Source organism: Oryctolagus cuniculus, chromosome 16, assembly GCF_051225735.1.
Source record: "Oryctolagus cuniculus isolate XC-2025 breed Fujian yellow rabbit chromosome 16, ASM5122573v1, whole genome shotgun sequence".
NCBI lineage: Eukaryota > Metazoa > Chordata > Mammalia > Lagomorpha > Leporidae > Oryctolagus > Oryctolagus cuniculus.
The window spans coordinates 55,837,627-55,861,224 of NC_142882.1; the positions used below are offsets into that span (position 1 = coordinate 55,837,627).

At 39.9% G+C, this 23,598-nt stretch overlaps 1 protein-coding gene across 3 annotated transcripts in view; it reads left to right on the forward strand.

Moving 5' to 3' along the window:
- The window catches only part of TAX1BP1 (Tax1 binding protein 1), an 89,037-nt gene that overhangs the window by 24,016 nt on the left and 41,423 nt on the right, over positions 1–23,598 (forward strand). For all 3 annotated transcript variants that reach the window (XM_051853244.3, XM_008261562.5, XM_051853246.3), the window contains exons 5-8: positions 2,630–2,788; positions 20,205–20,353; positions 20,431–20,521; positions 22,897–23,082. In XM_051853244.3, coding sequence (XP_051709204.3) covers positions 2,630–2,788; positions 20,205–20,353; positions 20,431–20,521; positions 22,897–23,082 — 585 coding nt within the window. The remainder of the gene's footprint in view (positions 1–2,629; positions 2,789–20,204; positions 20,354–20,430; positions 20,522–22,896; positions 23,083–23,598) is intronic.

Below are 23,598 nucleotides of genomic sequence, written 5' to 3' on the forward strand. Positions count from 1 at the left end.
TTAAAAAACCAGAATACTGGATTTGAGTTACTGTAATTGTGTATAGTGTTTTTTATTGTAAAAAGAAAATTTTTTATTTAAAGTTGATTCAGTATACATTTTGGGTAATGCACATCCATATTTTGTGTATTATAGGTCATTACTTTTTATTTATAATCAGATGGGTGACTTTTTTTCAAGTAAAATATTTTATGCCTTTGATTTTACTTTATTTACCTTGAAGAATGGAAATTAGAGGAAAAACAATTACAGATACAAATACTCTTATTAGACAGTCTTAAAGGTTAGAAGGAATCAGTCATTTTTTATTGTGAATTTTTTTATATCTTTCCTTCCTCTTTCCAGAAATTCCTCTCTTATCTCTAATACAGAAATGTAACTTTTATGGGGTGACTAAAGCATTTTGTGGTGACAACTGCCTGATGATCAAGGTTTTTAGCCTGGTATTTGAATGTTGGCTATTCAGAAACAGACCTAGCTCTTAAGAAGAATGTAGTTAGTATTTATATTACAGCTTTTGGAATACTTAATAGACCACCCTGATCTCAGGGCCTCCAACAGACAAATTATGGGCATTTTGACATCCATGTTTATCTTCTGCTTTTCTCCAGTTCATAGCATGATCTATTTCATTTCTTTCAATCCACAAAGGGTACTTTATAAAGAAAATTTAAGTTGCAGTCTCTTGAGTAAATATTTCTGAGATAAACTTTTTATTTTTGACAAGTCTTTTATGTTTCCACATTCATGAAAAGTTTAATGTTTTTATCTAATACACAAAATTAATAGAAATGTGAGACATTATCTGAGTCCCTGTTGGTGTTAAAAGTGATTGAGACATAGTCCTGCAGTGTGATCCTTGATTAGATAGCAGATTTAGAAAAGAAGTATTTTGAGGGTAATGTAGGATGTTTGTGATCTATCTACTGGATGATATAAAATTATTATTATTATTATTTTTGACAGGCAGAGTGGACAATGAGAGAGAGAGACAGAGAGAGAGGTCTTCCTTTTGCCATTGGTTCACCCTCCAATGGCCGCCACGGCTGGCGCGCTGCGGCCGGCGCACCGCGCTGATCCGATGACAGGAGCCAGGTGCTTCTCCTGGTCTCCCATGGGGTGCAGGGCCCAAGCACTTGGGCCATCCTCCACTGCCTTCCCGGGCCACAGCAGAGAGCTGGTCTGGAAGAGGGGCAACCAGGAAAGAATCTGGTGCCCCGACTGGGACTAGAACCCGGTGTGCCGGCGCCGCTAGGTGGAGGACTAACCTAGTGAGCTGTGGCGCCGGCCGATATAAAATTATTCTTAATTTTCTTACCTACAATAATAGTAGTGATTTAAAAGAGACTATCCTTATTAGGAGATGCTTGCTCTGAAGTGTTTAGTGGTGAAATGTCTATAATTTCATTTGAAATTATTTAGTTTAAAAAAACAAACACAAAAATCACATAAGTAAACTTTTAAAAAATAGATCAGGCATGAAAAAAGTAATTGAATAAACTTTTCCTTTTTCAGAGTGTTTACTCCTAACATTTTGACTGGGTTTGTTGGAAGAGGTAAAAGCATGATTCTAAAAGTTTTCAACCATTTTAGAGTTTAACCACTCTGATTTCATGAACCTGGGAGACTAATTTGATGTATACTACAGGAAAGCATTTTATTTTTCCGGCTAATGTACAATTCCTCCTTTGCAAAAATCTTGCCTCTCAGTCTCCATTCTTTCCTGATTAGAATAAAAGATACTTTTCTGTAAGAGAAATATTTACTTAATTTTATTTACTATTATTTTAGGTCCCTTTATTAGTTTTTAGAATATTGGTGTTTGATATTCCTGACCTATTAGTATTCCTGTAAGGATCAATTGTATTAATAAATCATTGCAGTCTACATTTTGGTCTTCAAATTTGTAAATTTATTTACACAGATGTTTTAATTTAGCTAAATAAAGGCCTTTATATATGAGGGTGCATCAAAAGATTCATGGAAAGATTAATTAAAACCTGAGTTTATTTTGGGGCCAACCATACATAGTTTTTTTCATAATTTTAATTTAACACATTCTGAAAGTCCCTTTGTATGCATGGATTTCAGAATTTTTCACACCAAAATCTCTGTTTTTCATTTACCATGAACTTTTTAAAATACTTTTGTACATAAGAACTATTTATTCCTTGGTACCTTAAAGAACCAAAACTTGCCATGGTAATCTCTTAAATGCACATTTCAACAGATACATTCTTAATAGATGCAAAGATTTCCTATGGGAGTGCTTTCAAGAAGAGAGCGATTTTCTTCTTGATGTGTTTGATTACTCCAGATAAGATAGCCCAGTACTTAAGTCATTTATGAAACTTAATGTGCCTCATTTTTAGCACTGATTTAAAAAGTAATCAAGCAGATAACTTCTTATTTTACTTTAATACCTTCTTATAATATTTTCAGCCCTAATCAGAGGTACCTTAAGTTTATGATTCATGAATTTTTCTAACAGAATAAGAACCTGATTGATAGGAAGTAGACAGAACGTAAAAATTCTTTATCTAATTTCCTCATTTGTTTTTGAAATGGAGAAGTAAATTTGTAGTAACAAAATATAGACTTAAAAATGACTCGAGTTTTTGTTTTACAGTTGAAAATTGAGAAAATCATGAAAGAGAAAGAAGAACTGTTAAAATTAATTGCTGTTCTGGAGAAAGAAACAACTCAGCTTCGAGAACAAGTTGGGAGAATGGAGAGAGAACTTATCCATGAAAAAGAAAGATGTGAGCAACTGCAGGCAGAGCAGAAGGTTAGTTGTGTCCTGTGTGACTGGTTGGAATTGGTAGTGTGTTGTCTGGAGCCCACCTTTTCCAAGAACTGAAGCAATTAAAGTGAGAGAGAACTAGGTATTGGAAAAAAAGTAGCCTTTAAGTAGACATTTATACAAGAATAGGTCAGTTCCTATTAACCTTCTGCTGCAGCTTCTTTCATGTTTTAAGATGGTTAAAATACTTTTAGACTATTGGTACCAGGCTTGATTAGATAGTCCCTGACAACTATTTCCAGATGTTTTACATTGCACTGTAGATTACTGAATAGTTTTTTTTGTTTATAGATATAATTAGAAATAAAATATTGAAAATGATAAACACTTAAAGGGTGCTAGAATAAATTCTTTTCAAAATGTAGAATTCAATGAAACAGTATATAGTATTAGACAAAATTTTGAAATTTTGTTTCACATTTAATGATTTGAGAAATGCTACAGATTACCCTAAAAAACACCTGCTTAGAACTGGCACTGTTTTTTGAGCACAGAATAAGTATAAGCAGAAAACTGTGTGACTTCATTAGAGATACAAATAGATTTAAGAAAGAAACTGAGAACAATGAAAAGAGAAAACAAGTCACCCATTTTCACAAGGAAAGTAATTTGTTCTGACAAAATATATATATAGATTGTGATTATAAGTTTCACAGTCTAACAACTAGTTGAATTTACTTATATCTGTTGACAGGATTAAGCTATTGTTCCCTGAAGGTACAGTTTTTTTTTTTATTGTTTTACCAAACAGGGTCTAAAGCAATTAATAATTATTCATTGAACTGTTAGTACATTTATTCACAACATTTTTATATTCCAGCGGAGCAATTACATTTTACATACCTAATAACACAAGTAGGGCTTAACATTCTGAGACAGTTTCTCCTGCTTTGTTGTATTTGATGATTGTTCTTTTGGGTAAAAGGGTAAGCATAATATCAAGTAATGTGTACATTTGTAAGTTTCCTTATAAATATCTAAATGGCCTTCTAATTACCTTTTTTTTTTTTTTAAGATTTATTTATTTGAAAGAGTTACACAGAGAGAGGAGAGGCAGAGGGAGGGAGAGAGAGAGAGAGAGAGAGAGGTCTTCCCTCCAATGGTTCACTCCCCAGTTGGCTGCAACCGTTGGAGCTGTGCCCATCTGAAGCGGGGCCAGGAGCTTCTTCCAGGTCTCCCATGAGGGAGCAGGGGCCCAAGGACTTGGGCCTTCCTCTATTGCTTTCCCAGGCCACAGCAGAGAGCTGGATTGGATTTGGATCAACACTGGCACCGGTATGGGATGCTGGCACTTCAGGCCAGGGCGTTAACTCGCTGCACCCTAGTGCCGGCCCCCTTCTAATTACCTTTTACAAAATATTCAGGTATTCCCCAGTTTTCTCTTGGGAAACATTTGGTATCCTACAGTAGGCTACAGGATTAGGGTTTTCCTTTTTTTATTAATTTTTAGTTTTTATCAGATTCAATATGATTTGTAAATTTATTTATTTGAAAGAGTTATAGAGAGGGAGAGACAGATCTTGCATCTGCTGGTTAACTCTCCAGGTGGCCACAAGAGCCAGGGCTGATCCAGGCTGAAGTCAAGAGCCAGGAGCTTCATCTGCATCTCCCACACGAATGGCAGGGGCCCAGCACTTGGGCCATCCTCTGCTGCTTTTCCCAGGCCAATAGCAGAGAGCTGGATCAAAGTGGAACAGCTAGGACTTAAATTGGTGCCCATATAGGATGCCAGTGTCACAGGCAGTGGCTTTACCTACTGCACCACAATGCCAACCCCAGGATTAGGATTTTCTGTTTAAGGTACTACTGTTTTTCATTTAAACTTCTAGTTATACAAAATACTAAAATATAGTAAAAACTTATATGTATCTACCTTGACTGTTAGAACATTGAGCTATCTTATTCTCTCATTTGCAATAACTTTTGTCTACTTATTCTGTTTCCTTTATTCTTTATGTTTCTTTCTGTAGTTGTACTTTATTTGTTCTTCCTGAGGTGGAATGTTGGTCTTTTTTCTTTCACTCTATCAACTCCAGATGCTTGGAACTTAGGTAGAAGATGATTCATGAAAAAGCCAAACTCAGCATGTCCTAAATCCATGAGATCAAAATATGCTGATGTGGCCTTTGAGGTTTTGATTCTGATCACCTTGATGTCCAAGGAAAGAATGAATGCTTAGGAGAATAGGAATGGCAGGGTGGTAGGCCTTCGTTTGTGTGAATTTACTCTTACACTTCAGGCCATGTCTTTGGTTCAGTTGAGTATTAGTGAGATTTAAACAGTTACAGCTTCTTTCTGCTGTGTCAGGGGATAAGGTGTTAAGCACTTCATACAAGTCCAAAGCTTATTGTAACAGACTGAGGTTACAAGATTAATGAAGCACATCTTTTTTTTTTTAAGCAGGATTTTATTAAATGAATACAAATTTCATATGTACAACTTTTAGGAATACAGTGGTTCTTCCCCCCATTCCTACCCTCCAACCCCCACTCCCATCCTACCTCTTACTCCCTCTCGTATTCCATTCTTCATTAAGATTCATTTTTCACTGACTTTATACACAGAAGAACAACTCTATACTTTTTTTAAATTTTTTATTTTTTGACAGAGTGGACAGTGAGAAAGAGAGAAAAGATCTTCCTTTTTCCGTTGGTTCACCCTCCAATGGCCGCTGCGGCCGGCGCACTGCGCCGATCCAAAGCCAGAAGCCAGGTGCTTCTTTCTCCTGATCTCCCATGCGGGTGCAGGGCCCAAGGACTTGGGCCATCCTCCACTGCACTCCTGCGCCACAGCAGAGAGCTGGACTGGAAGAGGAGCAACCGGCACAGAATCCGGCGCCCCAACTGGGACTAGAACTCGGGGTGCTGGCGCCGCAGGCGGAGGATTAGCCTAGTGAGCCGCCAAGCAACTCTATACTAAATAGAGATTTCAACAGTTTGCACCCATACAGGCACAAAAAGTATAAAGTACAGTTTGGAGGCAAGTTTTACCATTGTTTCTCATAGTACACCTCATTAAGGACAGAGATCCTACATGGGGAGTAAGTGCGCAGTGACTCCCCAGTTGATTTAATGTTTAACAATTTAAATTGTTGATTTAACAATTGACACTCTTATTTTTGATGTCAGTGACCACATTGAAGCTAATCTTGGAGGCTGTGGCCAGAAGAAGTCTTCATGGAAGTTTTTATGCCAACTCTTAAATCTTAATGATAGTCTGTAATCTTGGAAGAGAATATGCATTGGGGCATATTCTCTGGGAAGTATTTGGAAGTGATATTTTATTGATGGAATGGAAGGTCATAGCATTTATCCCAGATTCTAAAAGCATAATGCATTAAAAACAAAACAAAAAACAAAACACAACTATGGGGCCGGCACTGTGGTGCAGCGGGTTAACGCCCTGGCCTGAAGTGCCAGCATCTCATATGGGCACCGTTTCTAGTCCCGGCTGCTCCTCTTCTGATCTAGCTCTCTGCTATGGCCTGGGAAAGCAGTAGAAGATAGCCCAAGTGCTTGGGTCCCTATACCTGCGTGGGAGACCTGGAAGAGGCTCCTGGCTCCTGACTTCGGATCAGCACAGCTCCAGCCGTTGCGGCCATCTGGAGAGTGAACCAGTGAATGGAAGACTGTCTCTCTCTGTCTGTGTGTCTCTGTCTCTCTCTCTGCCTCTCTCTCTCTCTAACTCTGACTTCAAATAAATAAATCTTTAAAAAGAAAAAAAAACTAGGTTTTAGAAACGTGTTAAAATTGCTTTTTTGTGAGGATAAAATAATTTGCTTGCCAGGAGAGAGTTCTCTTTGCTGTTAAAGAGACTGTCACAGCAAGGTACTACTGGTGTTTTTGTAATTTATTTATTTGAAGGATGGGTGTTGGGGAGGAGGAAGGGAGAAAGAGGCAGAGATAGCCCATCTGCTTGTTCAGTTCAAACCAGGTCTCCCATGTGGGTGGCAGGGACCCAACTGCTTGAGCCATCGTCTGTTGCCTCCCAGGGTGTGCATTAATAGGAAGCTGGAATTGGGAACCGAGACTTGAAATCGGGCATTCTGGTATGGAATGCAGGTGTCCCAAGCAGCATCTTAATCACTGTGCCAAATGCCCATTCTGTGACATCTGGTTTTTAAGGATTCGAGCTTATTACCTCCAGAATGATACTGTCTTCATCAAGTAGGCTTGTTGGGCAACTATAACTTAGAAACTTTCAAACTTGTCTTGGTTGGTGGCTTATAAAGTCTATACCATTTCTTTCTTTCTTTCTTTCTTTCTTTCCTGTCTGTCTGTCTGTCTGTCTGTCTTAAGATTTATTTATTTGAAAGAGTTACACAGAGAGAAGGAGAGGCAGAGAGAGAGAGAGAGAGAGAGGTCTTCCATCCGATGGTTCATTCCCCAGATGTCTGCAACGACTGGAGCTGTGCTTATCCGGAGCCAGGAGCCAGGAGCTTCTTCAAGGTCTCTTATGCGGGAGCAGGGGCCCAAGGACTTGGGCCTTCCTCTACTGCTTTCCCAGACAACAGCAGAGAGCTGGGTTGGAAGTGGAGCAACTGGGACTCGAACTGGCGCCCATGTGGATTGCCTGCACTGCAGGTGGCGGCTTTACTTGCTATGCCACAGCGCTGGCCCCTGTACCATTTCTTGACATTTGTTTTAAATCCATATTATCCTGTGAATTTGAATAATCTTCTAAAAAATTTATTTGAAAGGCAGAGTTTCAAAGAGAGAGAGAGGGAGATCTTCCATCCTCTAGTTCACTCCCCAAATGGCTGCAGTGGCTAGGGCTGGGTCTGGCCAAAGCCAGGAGCCTGGAATTTCATCCGGATCTCCCATGTGGGTGTCAGGAGCTGCCTTTCACTGCTTTCCCAGGTGCATTAGCAGGGAGCTGAAACAGAAGTGGAGCATCAAGGACTCAAACAGGTGCCCATATGGGATGCTAGTGTCACAGGTGGTGGTTTAACCAGCTGTGACACAATGTGAGTTCCAGATTCTAACAGTCTTAGTAAATGTAGTTGTAGAGGCCTTTTGTTTAAGGAACTGAGCACATAATTTTTTTTTTTTTTTTTTGGTCAGGCAGAGACAGAGAGTGAGTGAATTATAGACAATGAGAGAGAGACAGAAAGGTCTTCCTTCCGTTGGTTAACTCTGCTACGGCCAGTGCTGCGCCAATCCGAAGCCAGGAGCCGGGTACTTCCTCCCGGTCTCCCATGTGGGTGCAGGGATCCAAGCACTTGGGCCATCCTCTGCTGCCCTCTGGGGCCACAGCAGAGAGCTGGACTGGAAGAGGAGCAACCGAAACTAGTACCTGGCGCCCCAACTGGGACTAGAACCCTGGGTGCTGGCACCGCAGACGGAGGATTAGGCAAGTGAGCCACGGCGCCGGCCAAGAGCATATAATTTAGAATATCTGAGTATTATGATATATCACCTCCTATTTTGTTTAATATTTTACAATGGACAGTATAGTACGAATGTGATCAGTATATGCTTGTTTCTTTATGATAGACATTCATTGCATTTTCATTGTTTATAAAATAGTATGCTTAGCTTATTACCCATTTAATGCTTGACAGTACAACTGAATTAAATATTTATAATTGTTTATAAATGAAAATTCATTTTTTAAATTTATTTCTTCTCTGATCCTTTTTTTTTTTTTGCAATGAATGTCTATCATAAAACGTTCACCTTTTATTACTGACTTTTTTTTTTTAATTTATTTACTTGAGAGGTGGAGTTAGAACAAGGGAGAGAGAAAGGTCTTCCATCCCCTAGTTCACTCCCCAAATGGCTGCAGTGGCTGAAGCTGAGTCAATCCGAAGCCAGGAGCTGGGAGGTTTTACCAGGTCTCCCAAGTGGGTGCAGGGTCCCAAGCACTTGGGCCATCTTCCACTGCTTTCCCAGGCCATTGCAGAGAGTTGGATTGGAAGAGGAGCAGCTGGGACATGAACTGGCACCCATTTGGGATGGGGCACCACAGGTGGAGTCTCAGCCTACTATGCCAGAGCGCTGGCCCCCATGTTGACTTTTGTCACTGAAGTACCATTAGAGAGAAAACTAATAATTAAAGCTAATTAAACTCTGTAAGAATTGGATATGTTAAAATTATCAAAATAGATGGTTTTATTCATTTTCAATATTATATATAACTTGATCCTGAAGGAATAAACTGGGATTACAAAATAGATTAAAACTAAAACCAAATGTTTTTAAATTAAATGATTTCTCTGGATTATTGTGATATTTGTTCCATTATTTATGTTTACCTTAGATTTAAAAAATAACTTTAGGAGCTTTCAGTGTGATGCAGTGGGTTAAACATGCCATATTGGAGTGCCAACTCAGCTGCAGGATGCTCCACTTCTGATCCAGCTTTCCTGCTATTGCTTTTCCTGGGAAGGCCTTGGACAATAGCCCAAGTACCTGGGTCCCTGCTACCACGAGGGAGAACAAGATGAAATTCTTGGTTGCTGGGTTTAGCCTGACCCAAATTATTTGGGGAGTGAACCAGCAGATGGAAGATGGATCGCTGTCTATCCTTGTCTCTTTGCCTTTCAAATAAGTAAATAAATCATTAAAAATAAGGATTAATAAGGACAATTTTTCCATTTTCCATTTGTTTCTAGTCCAACAGTAAATGTGGATTTTTTCTCTTCTCTTGGAAAAGGCTGATTAGTAAAAATAACTCAACACTTCATAGAAGCTAGTTAATCTCTTTTTTTTTTTTTTTTTTTTTTTTTGTTTGAGAAGTAGAGTTCACTCCCCAAATGACCACAATGGCTGGAGCTGAGCCAATCCATAGCCAGGAGCCAGGCTTCTTCCAGGTCTCCCACATGGATGCAGGGGCCCAAGCACTTGGGCCATTGTCCAGTGCTTTCCCAGGCCATACGCAGACAGCTTAATCAGAAGAGGAACAGCCGGTACACAAACCGGTGCCCACATAGGATGCCAATACCGCAGGCAGAGGCTCAGCCTACTGCGCCAAGCACCGCGTGCCCCCATCCCCCTTTAAAGATTTATTTATTTATTTGAAAGTCAGAGTTACACAGAGGAGAGGCAGAGAGAGGTTTTCCATCCGCTGGTCTGCTCGCTAGTTGGCTGCAATAGCTGGAGCTGGGCCTGTCCTAAGTCAGGAGCTGGGAGCTCCTTCCTGGTGCAGGGGCCAAAGGACTTGGGCCATTTCCTACTGCTTTCTCAGGCCAATACAGAGAGCTGGATCAGAAGTGGAGCAGCCAGGATTCAAACTGATACCCATTATGGGATGCAGGCACTGCAGGCTGCGGCTTTACCTGCTATGCCATAGCGTCAACCCTCCTCTCCATCCCCTTTTAAGATTTTATTTGAGAAGTAAAGTTACAGTCAGTGTTCTGCTCTGTAAATTCACTTAATCCCATGAAGAAGGCACTATTATCTGCATTTTACAGAGGTAGCACAGAGAAGCTGTTTAATTTGACCAAGATTGTCGTGTTAATAGATTTTAGATGCTGGCAGCCTGGCCCTAGTCAGTGCTGTTAACCATTACTCTGTATTTCTACATCTGAAGCCTGGAGTTGTGAGTAGATCTAATTGACTAAAAAAACCCAAACACTTTATAGTTAGTGATTTTTAGTATATTTACAGAATTGTACAATTACTGACATCATCTAATTGTAGAACATATTCATTACCCTAAAAAAAAAGTTGGCACCTATTGTGGCCACTCTCCTCATCCTTTTCCCTCAGTCCCATACAACCACCTTTTCATATAAATGAAATCATATAATATGTGTCTTTTTATGTCATATTCTTTCACTTATAATATTGTAAGGTCATCCATGTTGGCCCTCCTTGAATCATGGCTTAAAAGTCTCTAGAGGCTGGCACTATGGTGTAGCAGTTAGAGCGCTGGCCTGCGACACCGGCATCCCATATGGGCACCAGTTCTAGTCCTAGCTGCTCCTCTTCTGATAAAGCTCTCTGCTATGACCTGGGAAAGCAGTACAAGATGGCCCACTTACTTGGGCCCCTGCACCTGTGTGGGAAACACAGAGGAGGCTTCTGGCTCCTGGCTTCTGATCAGTGCAGCTCCGGCCATTGTGGCTATCTGGGGATTGAACCAGCAGATGGAAGACCTTTCTTTCTGTTTCTACCTCACTCTGTAACCCTGTCTTTCAAATAAATAAATAAATAGTCTCTCTAGACAGTAATATGCTAGAGCAATTTGTAAGGCTGACCTCACTTGTTTCCTCTTTTTCGTAAGAATCACTGACCTTTTTTCCTGTTGGTCACTGACTTGAGAGCCATTCTCTGTTGTATTCTTATTTTTTCCCAGTATTTTGGTTTTTCCAGATGGCAGGGCTAATCTGGTCTTTGTTACTTCATCTTAATTTGCATTTAATTGTGTGTTTTAAAGTCAGGAAAGCCAGGATAATTTTTCTTAGTTGATTGGAATAATTCAGTAGTCTTAAGTTCTAAGGTTTGAAAGCCTTGAAAGGTTTTTCTGCACCTATATGACATTATTTCTTGTTTTCTATTCCAGTAACGGGGTCAAAAACGTTACTGGTTAGGTTAGGATGAGAACATATATCAGAATATATACGTATGTGTTGTATAAAAATACATTGCTTCCTTCATTGAGATAGTATCACTGTGAAAAGCTCTTTGGTTAGTCCAACAGTGTGTTTAGAGGTGTAGTTGATTTGCATTTTATGCAAGCTCCCTACCTTGATATAGCTGGGTAAAAAATTGTTGGTAGTCTGGCACTGGTCCCCTGTCTCTGAGTTATATTTGTGTGTGTATTATTTAACAAATATGGACTTTGCTTATGGAAAATACTTTAATTGGGCTAAGGAATACAGATTGATTCCCTAAGATTATCTTCAGGATTACTCAGTTGGAGGTACCAAAGAAAGAAGCATCCGAAGTCTACTATTAGATGGATTTTAGTGTGTTTATAGAGTTATGTTACCATCACTACAGTATAATTTTAGGATGTTTTCATTGTCCCATTAGAGAAATCCTGAGTCTGTTAGAGTTCACTCCTCACACCCATGCTTCCAGCCCCCAGGCAACCACTAATCTGCTTTCTATCCCTTTATGCCTTTTCTGGATATTTCATATAAATGGGATTATATAAAATGTGGTCTTTTGCATCTGGTTTCTTTTACTTGGCAAAATAGTTCTAGGATTCATCTGTGTGTTAGTATGGAACAGTATTTTGTTTCTTTTTATTGCTCTAATAGTATTCCATATCTTGATATTTGAAGCAGGTATTTTTCTGACAATTTTTTTAACCTATGTTTAAGGTCATCTACCATCTTTAGTTGTCCTTTGAATTGTTTTGGATTGTAAGTATCATATCAGTGTTTTAACTTGCTCCATTTATTTGTTTATTTAAAAGGCAGAGTGGCATGGGGCCAGGGGGTGAGCTGTTAGCCCTGTTAGCCCCCAAACCCTCAGATGACCATAAAAGCTCAGGCTGAGCCAGGTGAAGCCAGGAGTTAAGAACTCCACCCAGGCCTCCCCTGTGGATGGCAGGGGTCCAAGTTATAGAGCCATTATCTTCTTCCCAGGGGCAGCAGGTAGTTGGCTCAGAAGCAGAATTGCCAGGACTTGAACCTGTTCTCCAAAATGTAATGTGCCAAGTGGCAGCTTAACTCTCTGTGCCACAAGTCCACCCTTGAACTAAATTCTTTTCTTTTTTTTTTTTTAATATTTATTTATTTGAAAGAGTTACACAGAGAAAGGAGAGGCAGAGAGAGAGAGAGAGAGAGAGAGAGAGAAAACTTCAATCTAATGGTTCACTCCCCAATTGGCCGCAATGGCCGGAGCTGCGCTGATCCGGAGCTAGGAGCTTCTTCCAGGTCTCCCACACGGGTGCAGGGGCCCAAGGACTTGGGCCATCTTCTACTGCTTTCCCAGGCCATAGCAGAGAGCTGGATCAGAAGTGGAGCAGCTGGGACTTGAACCGGCGCCCATATGGGATGCCGGCACTTCAGGCCAGGGTATTAACCTGCTATGCCACAGCGCTGGCCCTGAACTAAATTTTTAATTTCCATATTTCTTTGGTTCACTTTTAGTTGATATGTTTTCTGTTTGTGAATCAAATATTTCAAGTAGCTCAAAATAGTAGTTGAATTTGAGTATGATTATTGATGCATATTTTATCCATTATTACAGAACACATTTTTATCTTAGTGATATTGTAACAAACATGAAAGTCTATGGAGTGTATTATCTTTCCATGATGATTCTGGTTTCCAGTTACCTCTCATATCATTCTACTGTCACCCTTAGACTTTTTTTTTTTTTTTTTAATTATCTTTTTGAAAGACTTACAGAGAGAGGTAGAGAAAGAGAGAGGTCTTCCATCTGCTGGTTCACTCCCCAGGTGGCTGCAACGTCTGGAGCTGCACCAATCCGGAGCCAGGAGCCAGGAGCTTCCTCTGGGTCTCCCACGTGGGTGCAGGGACCCAAGGACTCAGGCCATATTCTACTGCTTTCCCAGGCCATAGCAGAGAGCTGGATCAGAAGAGGAGCAGCCGGGAATAGAACTGGTGGCCATATGGGATGCCGGCACTTCAGGCCAGGGCTTTAACCCGCTGCGCCACAGCAATGGCCCCAAAACTCTTACAGATTATACATCTTTGTGATAAAAATTTCATCACTGGCATAATCTGGTTCCAGCCATCCAGAGATCTTAAGACAAAGTGTGTTAAATAAGTTGTAGGAGCCAGGTGGCACAGCAAGTTAAGCTACCTTCGCATCCCATATCAGATTATTGTTTCAAGATCTGCTACTCTGTTTTTTCAGATCCAACTCCTTGCTGACCTTCCTTGATAAGCAGCAGAAGATAGCCAGAGTATTTGTGACCCTGTCCCTCTTGTGGGAGCCCAGGATGGACTTCCTGGCTCCTGGCTTTGGATCCAAGTCCTGTCTATTGTGGGCATTTGGGGAGTGAACCAGTGGATGGAGGTCCCATTCATATTCTCTCTCTCTGTGTTTCTCTGTGTCTCTCTCTCCTCCTCCTCCCTTACTTCCCTCCCTCTGCCTCTTTCCCCTGCCCCCCCTTATCTGTTTCTCTGCCTTTTGAATGAATACATACTTCAGAAAGTTACAGATGTAGAAGTAGTATATATCATTGGGTTTATATTCCATTGATGAAAATTTAGATGGTTATAATTAACTGCAAGAGAAACTGGGAAGTACAGTGTAGTTGGGAGGCTGTATGTATTATTAGGGCCAAAAGGAGATCATAATTTGACAGACAACTAGCAGACCCTGCTATAACACCAATGTAATAATTTTGAGAATCTTATAACAGTTGTGAATGAGATCTGGGAAAAATCTTTGTTAATATAACTTAAAAAGTTCATCAGTTTATTAATACCAGTATTAAGAATGGTCGTTTCAAGCATAGGGAACAAATTACCAGAATTTCAATACCTTGATTGTAAAAGTAAATATTTACTTAGCTGTTTCAGAAATAGCATCTCAAGATGTTGGAAAGTTGAAGTCCTTCTTAGCTCTACTGTTTTCTAGCTGTGTAACTTTTGGTAAGCTTTTAAACTTTCTGTGCCTCAGGTTTCTCATGTGGATGAGCATAATTGTTCCTAATTCTTGGGTCTTCTGCAGATTAAATGAGCATGTACACAAAACACTGGCATAGCATCTTCTACATAGTAGCTCTTAAGATAACAACAGTATGAAGTATGCGGTTTTGGACAGAGGTAGTTTTAGGTATTTAGAATCAAATACATAGAATTGCCAAAAATTAGTTTTAAAATTATCTCATTGAATTTGTTTCTCTTTCACCAATTGTCATAGAAAAAAGATGACAAAATACATTGGGGTAATATATTAGTCTTTTTCTACTTGCTTCCTACCTGTTTGTTTTTCCTTAAAGACTTATTTATTTGAAAGGCAGAGTTACAGAGAAAGAAGAATAGACACAGAAAGAGAGGAATCTTCACCCAGTGGTTCATTTCCCAAATGGCTGCAATATTCAGGGCTGAGCCAGGCTGAAGGCAGGAGCCAAAAGCTTCCATCTGGGTCTCCTACCTGGGCGCAGGGGCCAAGTGACCTGGACCATCTTCCCCTGCTTTTCCAAGCACATTATCAGGGAGCTGGATCAGAAGTGGAGCACCTGAACTGGAGCCCAAATGGGATGCTGGTGACAAAGGCCGTGGCTTAACCCGCAACACCACAATGCTGACCCCAGCTTCCTACCTCTTTAAAAATGTTTGTAAAACCCAAAGTTTTGGAAACACTTGCTGTGGAATATATTTATGTTTGGAAAATAATTTTGATATTAGATATTTGTAGCCAGTCTTTTTTCTCCTGTATTCTCCAACCACAAAGTTTGATGCTTTGGGTTTGTTATTTTCTTACAAAAGTAGGAATTTAAGTGTGTTTGTATTAGGGCCCCCCCCCCCCCCCTTTTCGACAGGTAATGTGTAGGAAGCAGTCCTCTTCACATTTCAGAATGTTTTAACTTTGCCTTTTGGAGTATGGCCACATGACTAAAATTCTTGGTGACTTTCTTGCTGCTGCTACTCTTGTTATTCTTTGTTTGAATAAAAATTGAAGGTTTTCTCAAGATGAATTAGAATTTTAGCTAAAGAGGTGATATGAGTATTTGATCTTCAAAGATCTTTAGATTCAGAGCTCTTGGATAACTAAAATAAATCATAATTTTCAACTAGGCTAGTTTAAATAGTTTAAGGAAGTGAAGACACCCAGCAGCAACTTAAACAGGTAGTGCTTTTGTGTGGTAATGTTTGTGTAATTTGCCTAATTACTATTTTCTTTAGGCTCTATTTATTTATGTGTTTATACTGCTCATTATATTAATGCCATGAAGATAGTTTATTATTGTATATTGTATTTTTGTGTGGATTTCTAGAAACCAGATCCATTTATATTCTGTGTAATTGGCTGCGTGGCTTGGTTTTTTGTTGTTGTTGTTGACAGGAGAGTTAGTGAGAGAGACAGAGAGAAAGGTCTTCCTTCTGTTGGTTCACCCCCCAAATGGCTGCCGCGGCTGGCGCACTGTGCCGATCCGAAGCCAGGAGCCAGGTGCTTCCTCCTGGTCTCCCAGGTGGGTGCAGGGCCCAAGCACTTGGGCTATCCTCCACTGCATTCCTGGGCCACAGCAGAGGGCTGGACTGGAAGAGGAGCAACTAGGACAGAATCCAGCGCCCCAACCGGCACTAGAACCCAGAGTGCCAGTGCTGCAGGTGGAGGATTAGCCTGGTGAGCCGCGGTGCCGGCCGTGGCTTGTTTTTAATTTCAGGAAATGAGATGTTTGAATAAAGCTGGATTAAGTCAAATGAGTAAGAATTAATTGGAAGTCTGACTAGGAATTTACATAACAATTCTTTTGCCAGTATTTTGCTGTTTAAAATATTTAGATACTAATTGACTTAATTTTGCCCAGTGTACATTATAGATCCAGAATACTGTGGTTTTTCCAGGTAATTGTCAGTCTATCTCATTTTTACATATGTATTCAGTTATAGTCAGACTTCATTTTTCCTTTAAAGATTTATTATTCAAAAGACAGAGTTACAGAGTGAGAGACCGAGCTTGTCTATCTACTGATTTATTCCCAAATGCCTGCAACACCCAAGACTAGGCCAGGCTCAAGCCAGGAGCCAGGAACATCACTCATGGTCACTCCAGGGACCAAAATACCAGAGCCATCGTCTGTTGCCTTCCTAGACCCATTAGCAGGAAACTGTATCGGAAGAGGAACAACCAGGCCTCAGGCATCGCTTTTGTATGGGATGCCGGTATTTTAGTGCCAGCTTAACTAGCTTTGCCACAACACTGGCCCAATAATTAGACTTGATTTTGTCTTTTTTTTTTTTTTTTTTAAACATGAAAATACATGTGTTCTGTTATTTATGTTTTATTCTTTTTCTGTTTTAAGTACTTTCAGTTTGTTTTTAGCATAATGAATGAGTAATTTATCATTTTTTCCCCTGGTCAATCCTATTTGAGAGTTAGATGGTTATCACTTGGGGAAATTGGTGGTAGAGGTTCATGGTAATAGTGATTTTCAACTTAGGAGGATGGGGAAGAAGTCTCCTGCGTGAATATGAAATGATCATATTTCATCATCCTCCTTTGACCTCATGTTGGGATTATTCTTATCTTTGTGTACAGTGTATTGGACTAAATTTTCTAAAACTTTTTTTTTGTGTTGTTAGAATTGTGATGTCCTTTTGACATGATTTATAAACGGCAACTAAATGAATATTTATCACAAATGTCAGATGTTTTTCAAAGATTTTGTAGATTTATTCTTAGTCACTTTTTTCAAAGAATGATGATTAGGTTAGTGCTTTGATGCTTTTTCCATGTTAAGGAAGACATTACATTGAAGATGCTTATTAATTAGTGCATGAAAACTATAGACCAGAGAATAATTCCTGCTTTATTGTTTTTATACCTTTTAGAAGCAAGCTTAGATGCTGAGAAGCTATCCCGTCACTTTATGACCATCAAAGAAAGAGGCTGTCAAGTTAGTCAGAATTAAATTGCAATTCATTGTGAAGTTAACTGACTCAGATAAAGCAGTTCATGTTTTGCATTCTAACTCCTCCCTATGCATTTTTTAGAATAGTTTACTCAGCATAGAACTTGGTTACTTACAGAGTTAGAAACTAGTCTTTGCTTCTGGACAGACTAGTCTTTGCCTTAACACGAAATACCTGGATTAAATCTGTAGCCTATTTAAATGCCAAGAGGGCTTTTGGTAAAAATAAAAAAAAAAATGAGAAGCTATTTAAAACCTCAATGGCTGACCTTATAAATCATTAAGACAAGTACTGCAAATGTGTTAAATTTTGCAGGAATTATTGTGTAATTATAATAGTTGTAATAGAGGAAATAACTATTAATTCTTGTGGGATTGAGGAAGGAAGGACTTTTTTTTTATATTGCAAGTTTAGATTAGGGTTGCAAATTCAGTTAAACATTACTTTGAACAAATATAAAATTAATAGATTGTGTCTGTCACAATAAATTGTGATAAGCTTATTAATGAAGTATAGATGTAGTATAATTTCTTATCTTAGCAAGATCTTTAAAATTATATTCCACCTGTAAGTAAAATATTAGGTAGTTTGTAAATACTGTATACATTTGATACTTTTGATTTGTCAGAATGGTAAATTTTTTTAAAGTTATGGTTGAATAGGAAAGTATTGTTTTGGGGAGAAGTTTTAATGTAAAAAGAGCTGTTTTCAGCTACTTGAAAGGGAGACCATAGAGAGAAAGACAAAGGGAGATCTTCCCTCAGTTGGTTCACTCCTCAAATGCCTCAATAGCCTGGACTCAGTTAGGCTGAAGCCAGGATTCTAGAACTCCATCTGGGTATCCAGCATGGGAGGCAGGGCCCAAGCGCTTAGCCACTGTCTACTTTCTCCAAGATGTATTAGTAGGAAGCTGGATTGGAAGCAGAGTAGCTGGGACTCCAGCTGGCACTATGATGTTGAATGCAAGTGTCCTGAGGGGTCCTTGACTTTCTCTGCTGTAATACCTGCCTTCAAAGTACTTTTAATACAAATGGTTAGATTATTTTGCTGTATATTTTTTTTTAGTATCCCTCCATATACATTAAACGTTTGAATCTTTTTTTTTTTTTTTGACAGAGTGGACAGTGAGAGAGAGAGAGACAGAGAGAAAGGTCTTCCTTTGCCGTTGGTTCACCCTCCAATGGCTGCCGCGGCCGGCGTGCTGCGGCCGGCGCACCGCGCTGATCCGATGGCAGGAGCCAGGTACTTCTCCTGGTCTCCCATAGGGTGCAGGGCCCAAGTACTTGGGCCATCCTCCACTGCATTCCCTGGCCACAGCAGAGAGCTGGCCTGGAAGAGGGGCAACTGGGACAGAATCCGGCGCCCGACCGGGACTAGAACCCTGTGTGCCGGTGCCGCAAGGCGGAGGATTAGCCTGTTGAGCCGCAGCGTTGGCACGTTTGAATCTTAAAATTAAATAAATTTAATAAACTGGGCAGAAAAACCTTATCCTTATTTTATAGAATTCAAAACCGACTTAGAAGTTTGATCGAGTTCTTATGAGTTGTTAAGTCTTGGTGTGATAAAATATTTTAAACCTTTAAATGATCTGTTAAAAGGAGGATATTGTGTTTTTTTTTTGTTTTTTTGTTTTTTTGTTTTTTTTTTTTTTTTTTGACAGGCAGAGTAGACAGAGACAGAACGGTCTTCCTTTGCCGTTGGTTCACCTTCCAATGGCCGCCGCAGCCCTCATGCTGCGGCTGGCGCACCGCACTGATGCGATGGCAGGAGCCAGGTACTTATCCTGGTCTCCCATGGGGTGCAGGGCCCAAGCACTTGGGCCATCCTCCACTGCATTCCCTGGCCACAGCAGAGAGCTGGCCTGGAAGAGGGGCAACCGGGACAGAATCTGGCGCCTGACCAGAATTAGAACCTGGTGTGCCGGCGCCGCAAGGTAGAGGATTAGCCTAGTGAGCCATGGCGCCGGCTAGGATATTGTATTTTAATAGAAGTGTACTTCATTTGCTGCTTTTATACTTGTTTCAGTATTACTGAATATTTTTTTCTAGGCCTTTGAATCAAACTGGCAGGAACAGTAATGACACTGCTTTTAGACATTCAGTGCAGTGCATTGGTGGTACTTAGTGATCTATGCAAAAATAGATGTTAAAATTGGATAGTATTATGTGAGATCTCATTTGTCACAGGAGTAACATTGAAAAGCAAGATGTGAAAAATAATGAACTTTTTTCTCATTTTTGTTGCCTGCCCTCTGGTGGAGAAGTTAGTGAAATCAATAGACATGGTGTATGAAAGCTGAGTGGAAAATATATACAAATATATAAATGTTAATTGATTATATATGAAAATTAAAGTATGTGTTAAAATTTCAGGTTTAGTTTATAACCTCTAAATATTGGAGGAGATAAATGTGGTATTAAACGTTAAAGAACTGCAGAAGTTTCCTAGAGATAAGCACATTTAGGGCCTATGTTGTGGGTATGATGGGTTAAGCTGCTGCCTACAATGCCATCATCCCACATGGGTGCCTGTTTTAGTCCTGGCTGGCTCCACTTCCAATCTAGCTCCCTGCTGATGCTCCTGGGAACGCAGTGGAAGATGGCCCAAGTCCTTAGGCTCTTGCACCCATGTCAGAGTTCCTGGCTTTGGCCTGACCCAGTCCCAGCTGCTGCCATTTGGGGAGCGAATTAGCAAATGGAAGATTTCTCTCCCTCCCTCCCTCCTTCCCTCTCCCTTTCTTTCTCTAAGAAATAAATAAAATATAAAATATTTTTAAATATTCAAATGAATACAATATAAAATAAAATAATAAATTGTTTAAAAAGATACGCACATTTGACTTGCTGATTATGTTTCTGTTTCTCACAATGCCCTGTGATCTCTTTTAAGAGTTTTATAGAAGTGTCACAAAGTTTAAAAATGGAAAATGAGGAGTTTAAGAAGAAATACAATGATGCTACATCCAAAGCCCTCCAGCTTGAGGAAGATATTGTGTCAGTTACACATAAAGCAATTGAAAAAGAAACTGAACTAGACAGGTATTTCTGTTTTTTAAAAAATAACAAGTATTTTAACAGCTTTTTTGGTTTATTAACATTGCATTATCTTAACCCAGTTTAAAGGACAAACTCAGGAAGGCACAGCATGAAAGAGAACAACTTGAAAGTCAGTTGAAGACAGAAAAAGATGAGAAGGAACTTTATAAGGTAATTGGTTATTTCTGTTTCTTTGGGTTATCTATAGCTTTGTAACAAATCACCCCTAAACTTAGGGATCAGGAATTTAGAACAGCTTGGCTGAGTGGTTATTGCTACCTGTATTTCATATGATTGCTGTCAGGATGTTGGCAGGAGCTGTAGGTGGCTAATGGCTTTGGGCTTGGAGGATCTTTTCTGACTCACATTGTTGGAGAGGAAGAAGCCCTTTAGCTCATCCTTTTTTTTTTTTTTTTGACAGGCAGAGTTAGAGAGAGAGAAGGGTCTTCCTGCCGTTGGTTCACCCCCCAAATGGCCCCTACGGCGGGCGCTGCGCCAGTCCGAAGCCAGGAGCCAGGTGCTTCCTCCTGGTCTCCCATGTAGGTGCAGGGGCCCAAGCACTTGGGCTATCCTCCGCTGCCTTCCCGGGCCACAGCAGAGAGCTGAACTTGAAGAGGAGCAACCGGGACAGAACCGGTGCCCCAACTGGGACTAGAACCCGGAGTATCGGCACCTCAGGCGGAGGATTAGCTTAGTGAGCCGCGGCGCCGGCTAGCTCATCTTTACATTGCTTCTGCTTAAGCTGCTTGCATGTCCCCACAGTGAGGTAGCTAACTTCGCTCAGTGTGAGCATCCAAGAGATCAAGAAAGAAGTCACAGTTGTATTGTATATTGCCCCTAAAAGTTAGTTTGCGGGGAATTAATTTGCTGTATTTTAGATAGTTAGCAAGTACTGTGTAATAAGTCAGAGGTGGAATGGTAACAAAATACTTCTTTATCAGCATGTATATAACCAAGTATTTTCTCCTTTTAAGAATAAATATTATGGAGAAAAATTTATTAAAATGATCATGTTTTAAAATTTGATTTTTTGGAAATAATCTTTAAGAGACTCGTTTTATAGAAATATCCTTACTGATAACCGAATATTTGCTGTTTGAAATTTTTTTTTTTTTTTCTGTTTGAAATTTTTGTAAGTAATTTTTTTTTTTAATCTGAGTTAGAAGGAGAGAGAGAGAGATCTTCAGTGTGTTGGTTCACTTCCCAAATGGCTGCAACAGCCAGTGCTGGGCCAGGCCAAAGCCAGGAGCCTATCTGAAGAAGTGCAGCTAGGACTCCAACCCATGCCTATATGGGATGCCAGCTTTGCAGGCTGCTGCATAAACCACTGCACCACAGCATTGTCTCCTAAGCAGTCATGAATTAAGGAGTCCTTAAAGTATCAATACAGATGCAAATGGAGAAACTTTTTCTCAAGTGGCTGATAAGCATTTCCTGAAGGCAGTGCCAGATAAGGGGTTTATTAATGTTGAGTTGTCATATTAATGTTAAGTCACTTTGATGAGACGATTATGAAAATTTGGTAATTTTTTTTTTAAGATTTATTTATTTATTTGAAAGTCAGAGTTACACAGAGAGAGGAGAGGCAGAGAGAGAGGTCTTCCATCCACTGAATCACTCCCCGATTGGCCGGAACTGCCGGAGCTGTACGGATCCGAAGCCAGGAGCTTCTTCTGGATCCTCGACGTGGGTTCAGGGGCCCAAGGACTTGGGCCATCTTGTACTGCTTTTCCAGGCCATAGCAGAGAGCTGGATTGGAAGTGGAGCAGCCGGGTCTTGAACTGGTGCCCACATGGGATGCCGGCGCTTCAGGCAAGGGCATTAACCTACACCACAGCACTGGCCCTGAAAATTTGGTAATTTTTAAAAGTGATGCTGCAAGGATGTTGGCTTCTGACATCTTTGGAGAAGGTGAATATGAACTAATCCTTCAGCATTGTATGCATCTAAAGAGTGAATTGCAGGGTGTAATTAATTTCTCTCTACTGTGAACCAAAGCATGATACCCTTGGTAGCAGACTCTATAATTAAAATTTACTCCCTATAATTAGTTATGGAAACTGATTTATATATCTATTGTGAATAAATAAGCATGACAGAAAATTAAAAAGTTGTTAATTAACAAATATATTTTAAAGCACATTGGAAAAAAATGACATACTTTTCGCAGATTAAAAAGTTGAATTACTTGAGATACTGGTTTTGAATGTGCCCCTTCTAGTTTTCCAGAATTTGGTCATGCTCTCATATCTGAATATGCCTGTTTCCCGAAGAGAGCAATCAAGTCAAATTGCATTTCTATGGAGAACCTAAAATCATTATGTAAGAAGAATAGACATTAGAGGTCAGGTAATATAGTTAGTTAGACCTTAGAATTAACCTCTGTAGAAAAGAGGAAAGCTGTGTTCTGTTCCTCGGGTCTCCTGGCTCCGAGTCTCTTCCTTTGATCATCTTTAAGCTAGAGATAAACAATGGAATCTTAAATTTTGACGTAGCTTAGTCCACGGTGTTAGAATATCCTCTTCATTTTCAAATAATGTTACTAGGTACACCTGAAGAATACAGAAATTGAAAATACCAAGCTAGTGTCAGAGGTCCAGACTTTAAAGAATTTAGATGGGAACAAAGAAAGTGTGATTACTCATTTCAAAGAAGAGATCGGAAGACTGCAGTTGTGTTTGGCTGAGAAGGAAAATTTGCAAAGGGCTTTCCTGCTTACAACCTCAAATAAAGTAAGTATTTTTGCTGTATGTATTTGAAGAGTGATAGAGACAAAATGTGTCTACTAAATATACATGATAATGATTATTTTTAATTCCTCTCAACTTTTTTCATTTATTTTATTTGAAGAGCAGAGAGTGAGATAAAGATCTCCCACCTATTTGGTTCTTTCCTCAAATGTCCACAAAAGTTGGGACTGTTCCAGACCAAAGTCAAGAGCTGGGGGCTGAATCTGAGTCTCCCACATAGGTGGTAAGGGACCCTAGCACTAGAGCTGTAACCTGCTGCTTCCCTGGTGTGCATTATCAAGAAGCTGGAATTGGGAATGGAACCACGACACTAACTTAGGCACTCCAACCAGGGATATGGATGTCCCAAATGCCATCTTAACTACTGTGCTAAAGCCCACCCCTAATATTTTCTTTTGAAAATGTTAAAACTTGGAGCTGATGTTGTGGCATAGCAACATAGCTGCTGCCTGCAACGCCAGCACCCATATGGACACTGGTTTATATCTTGCCTGTTCC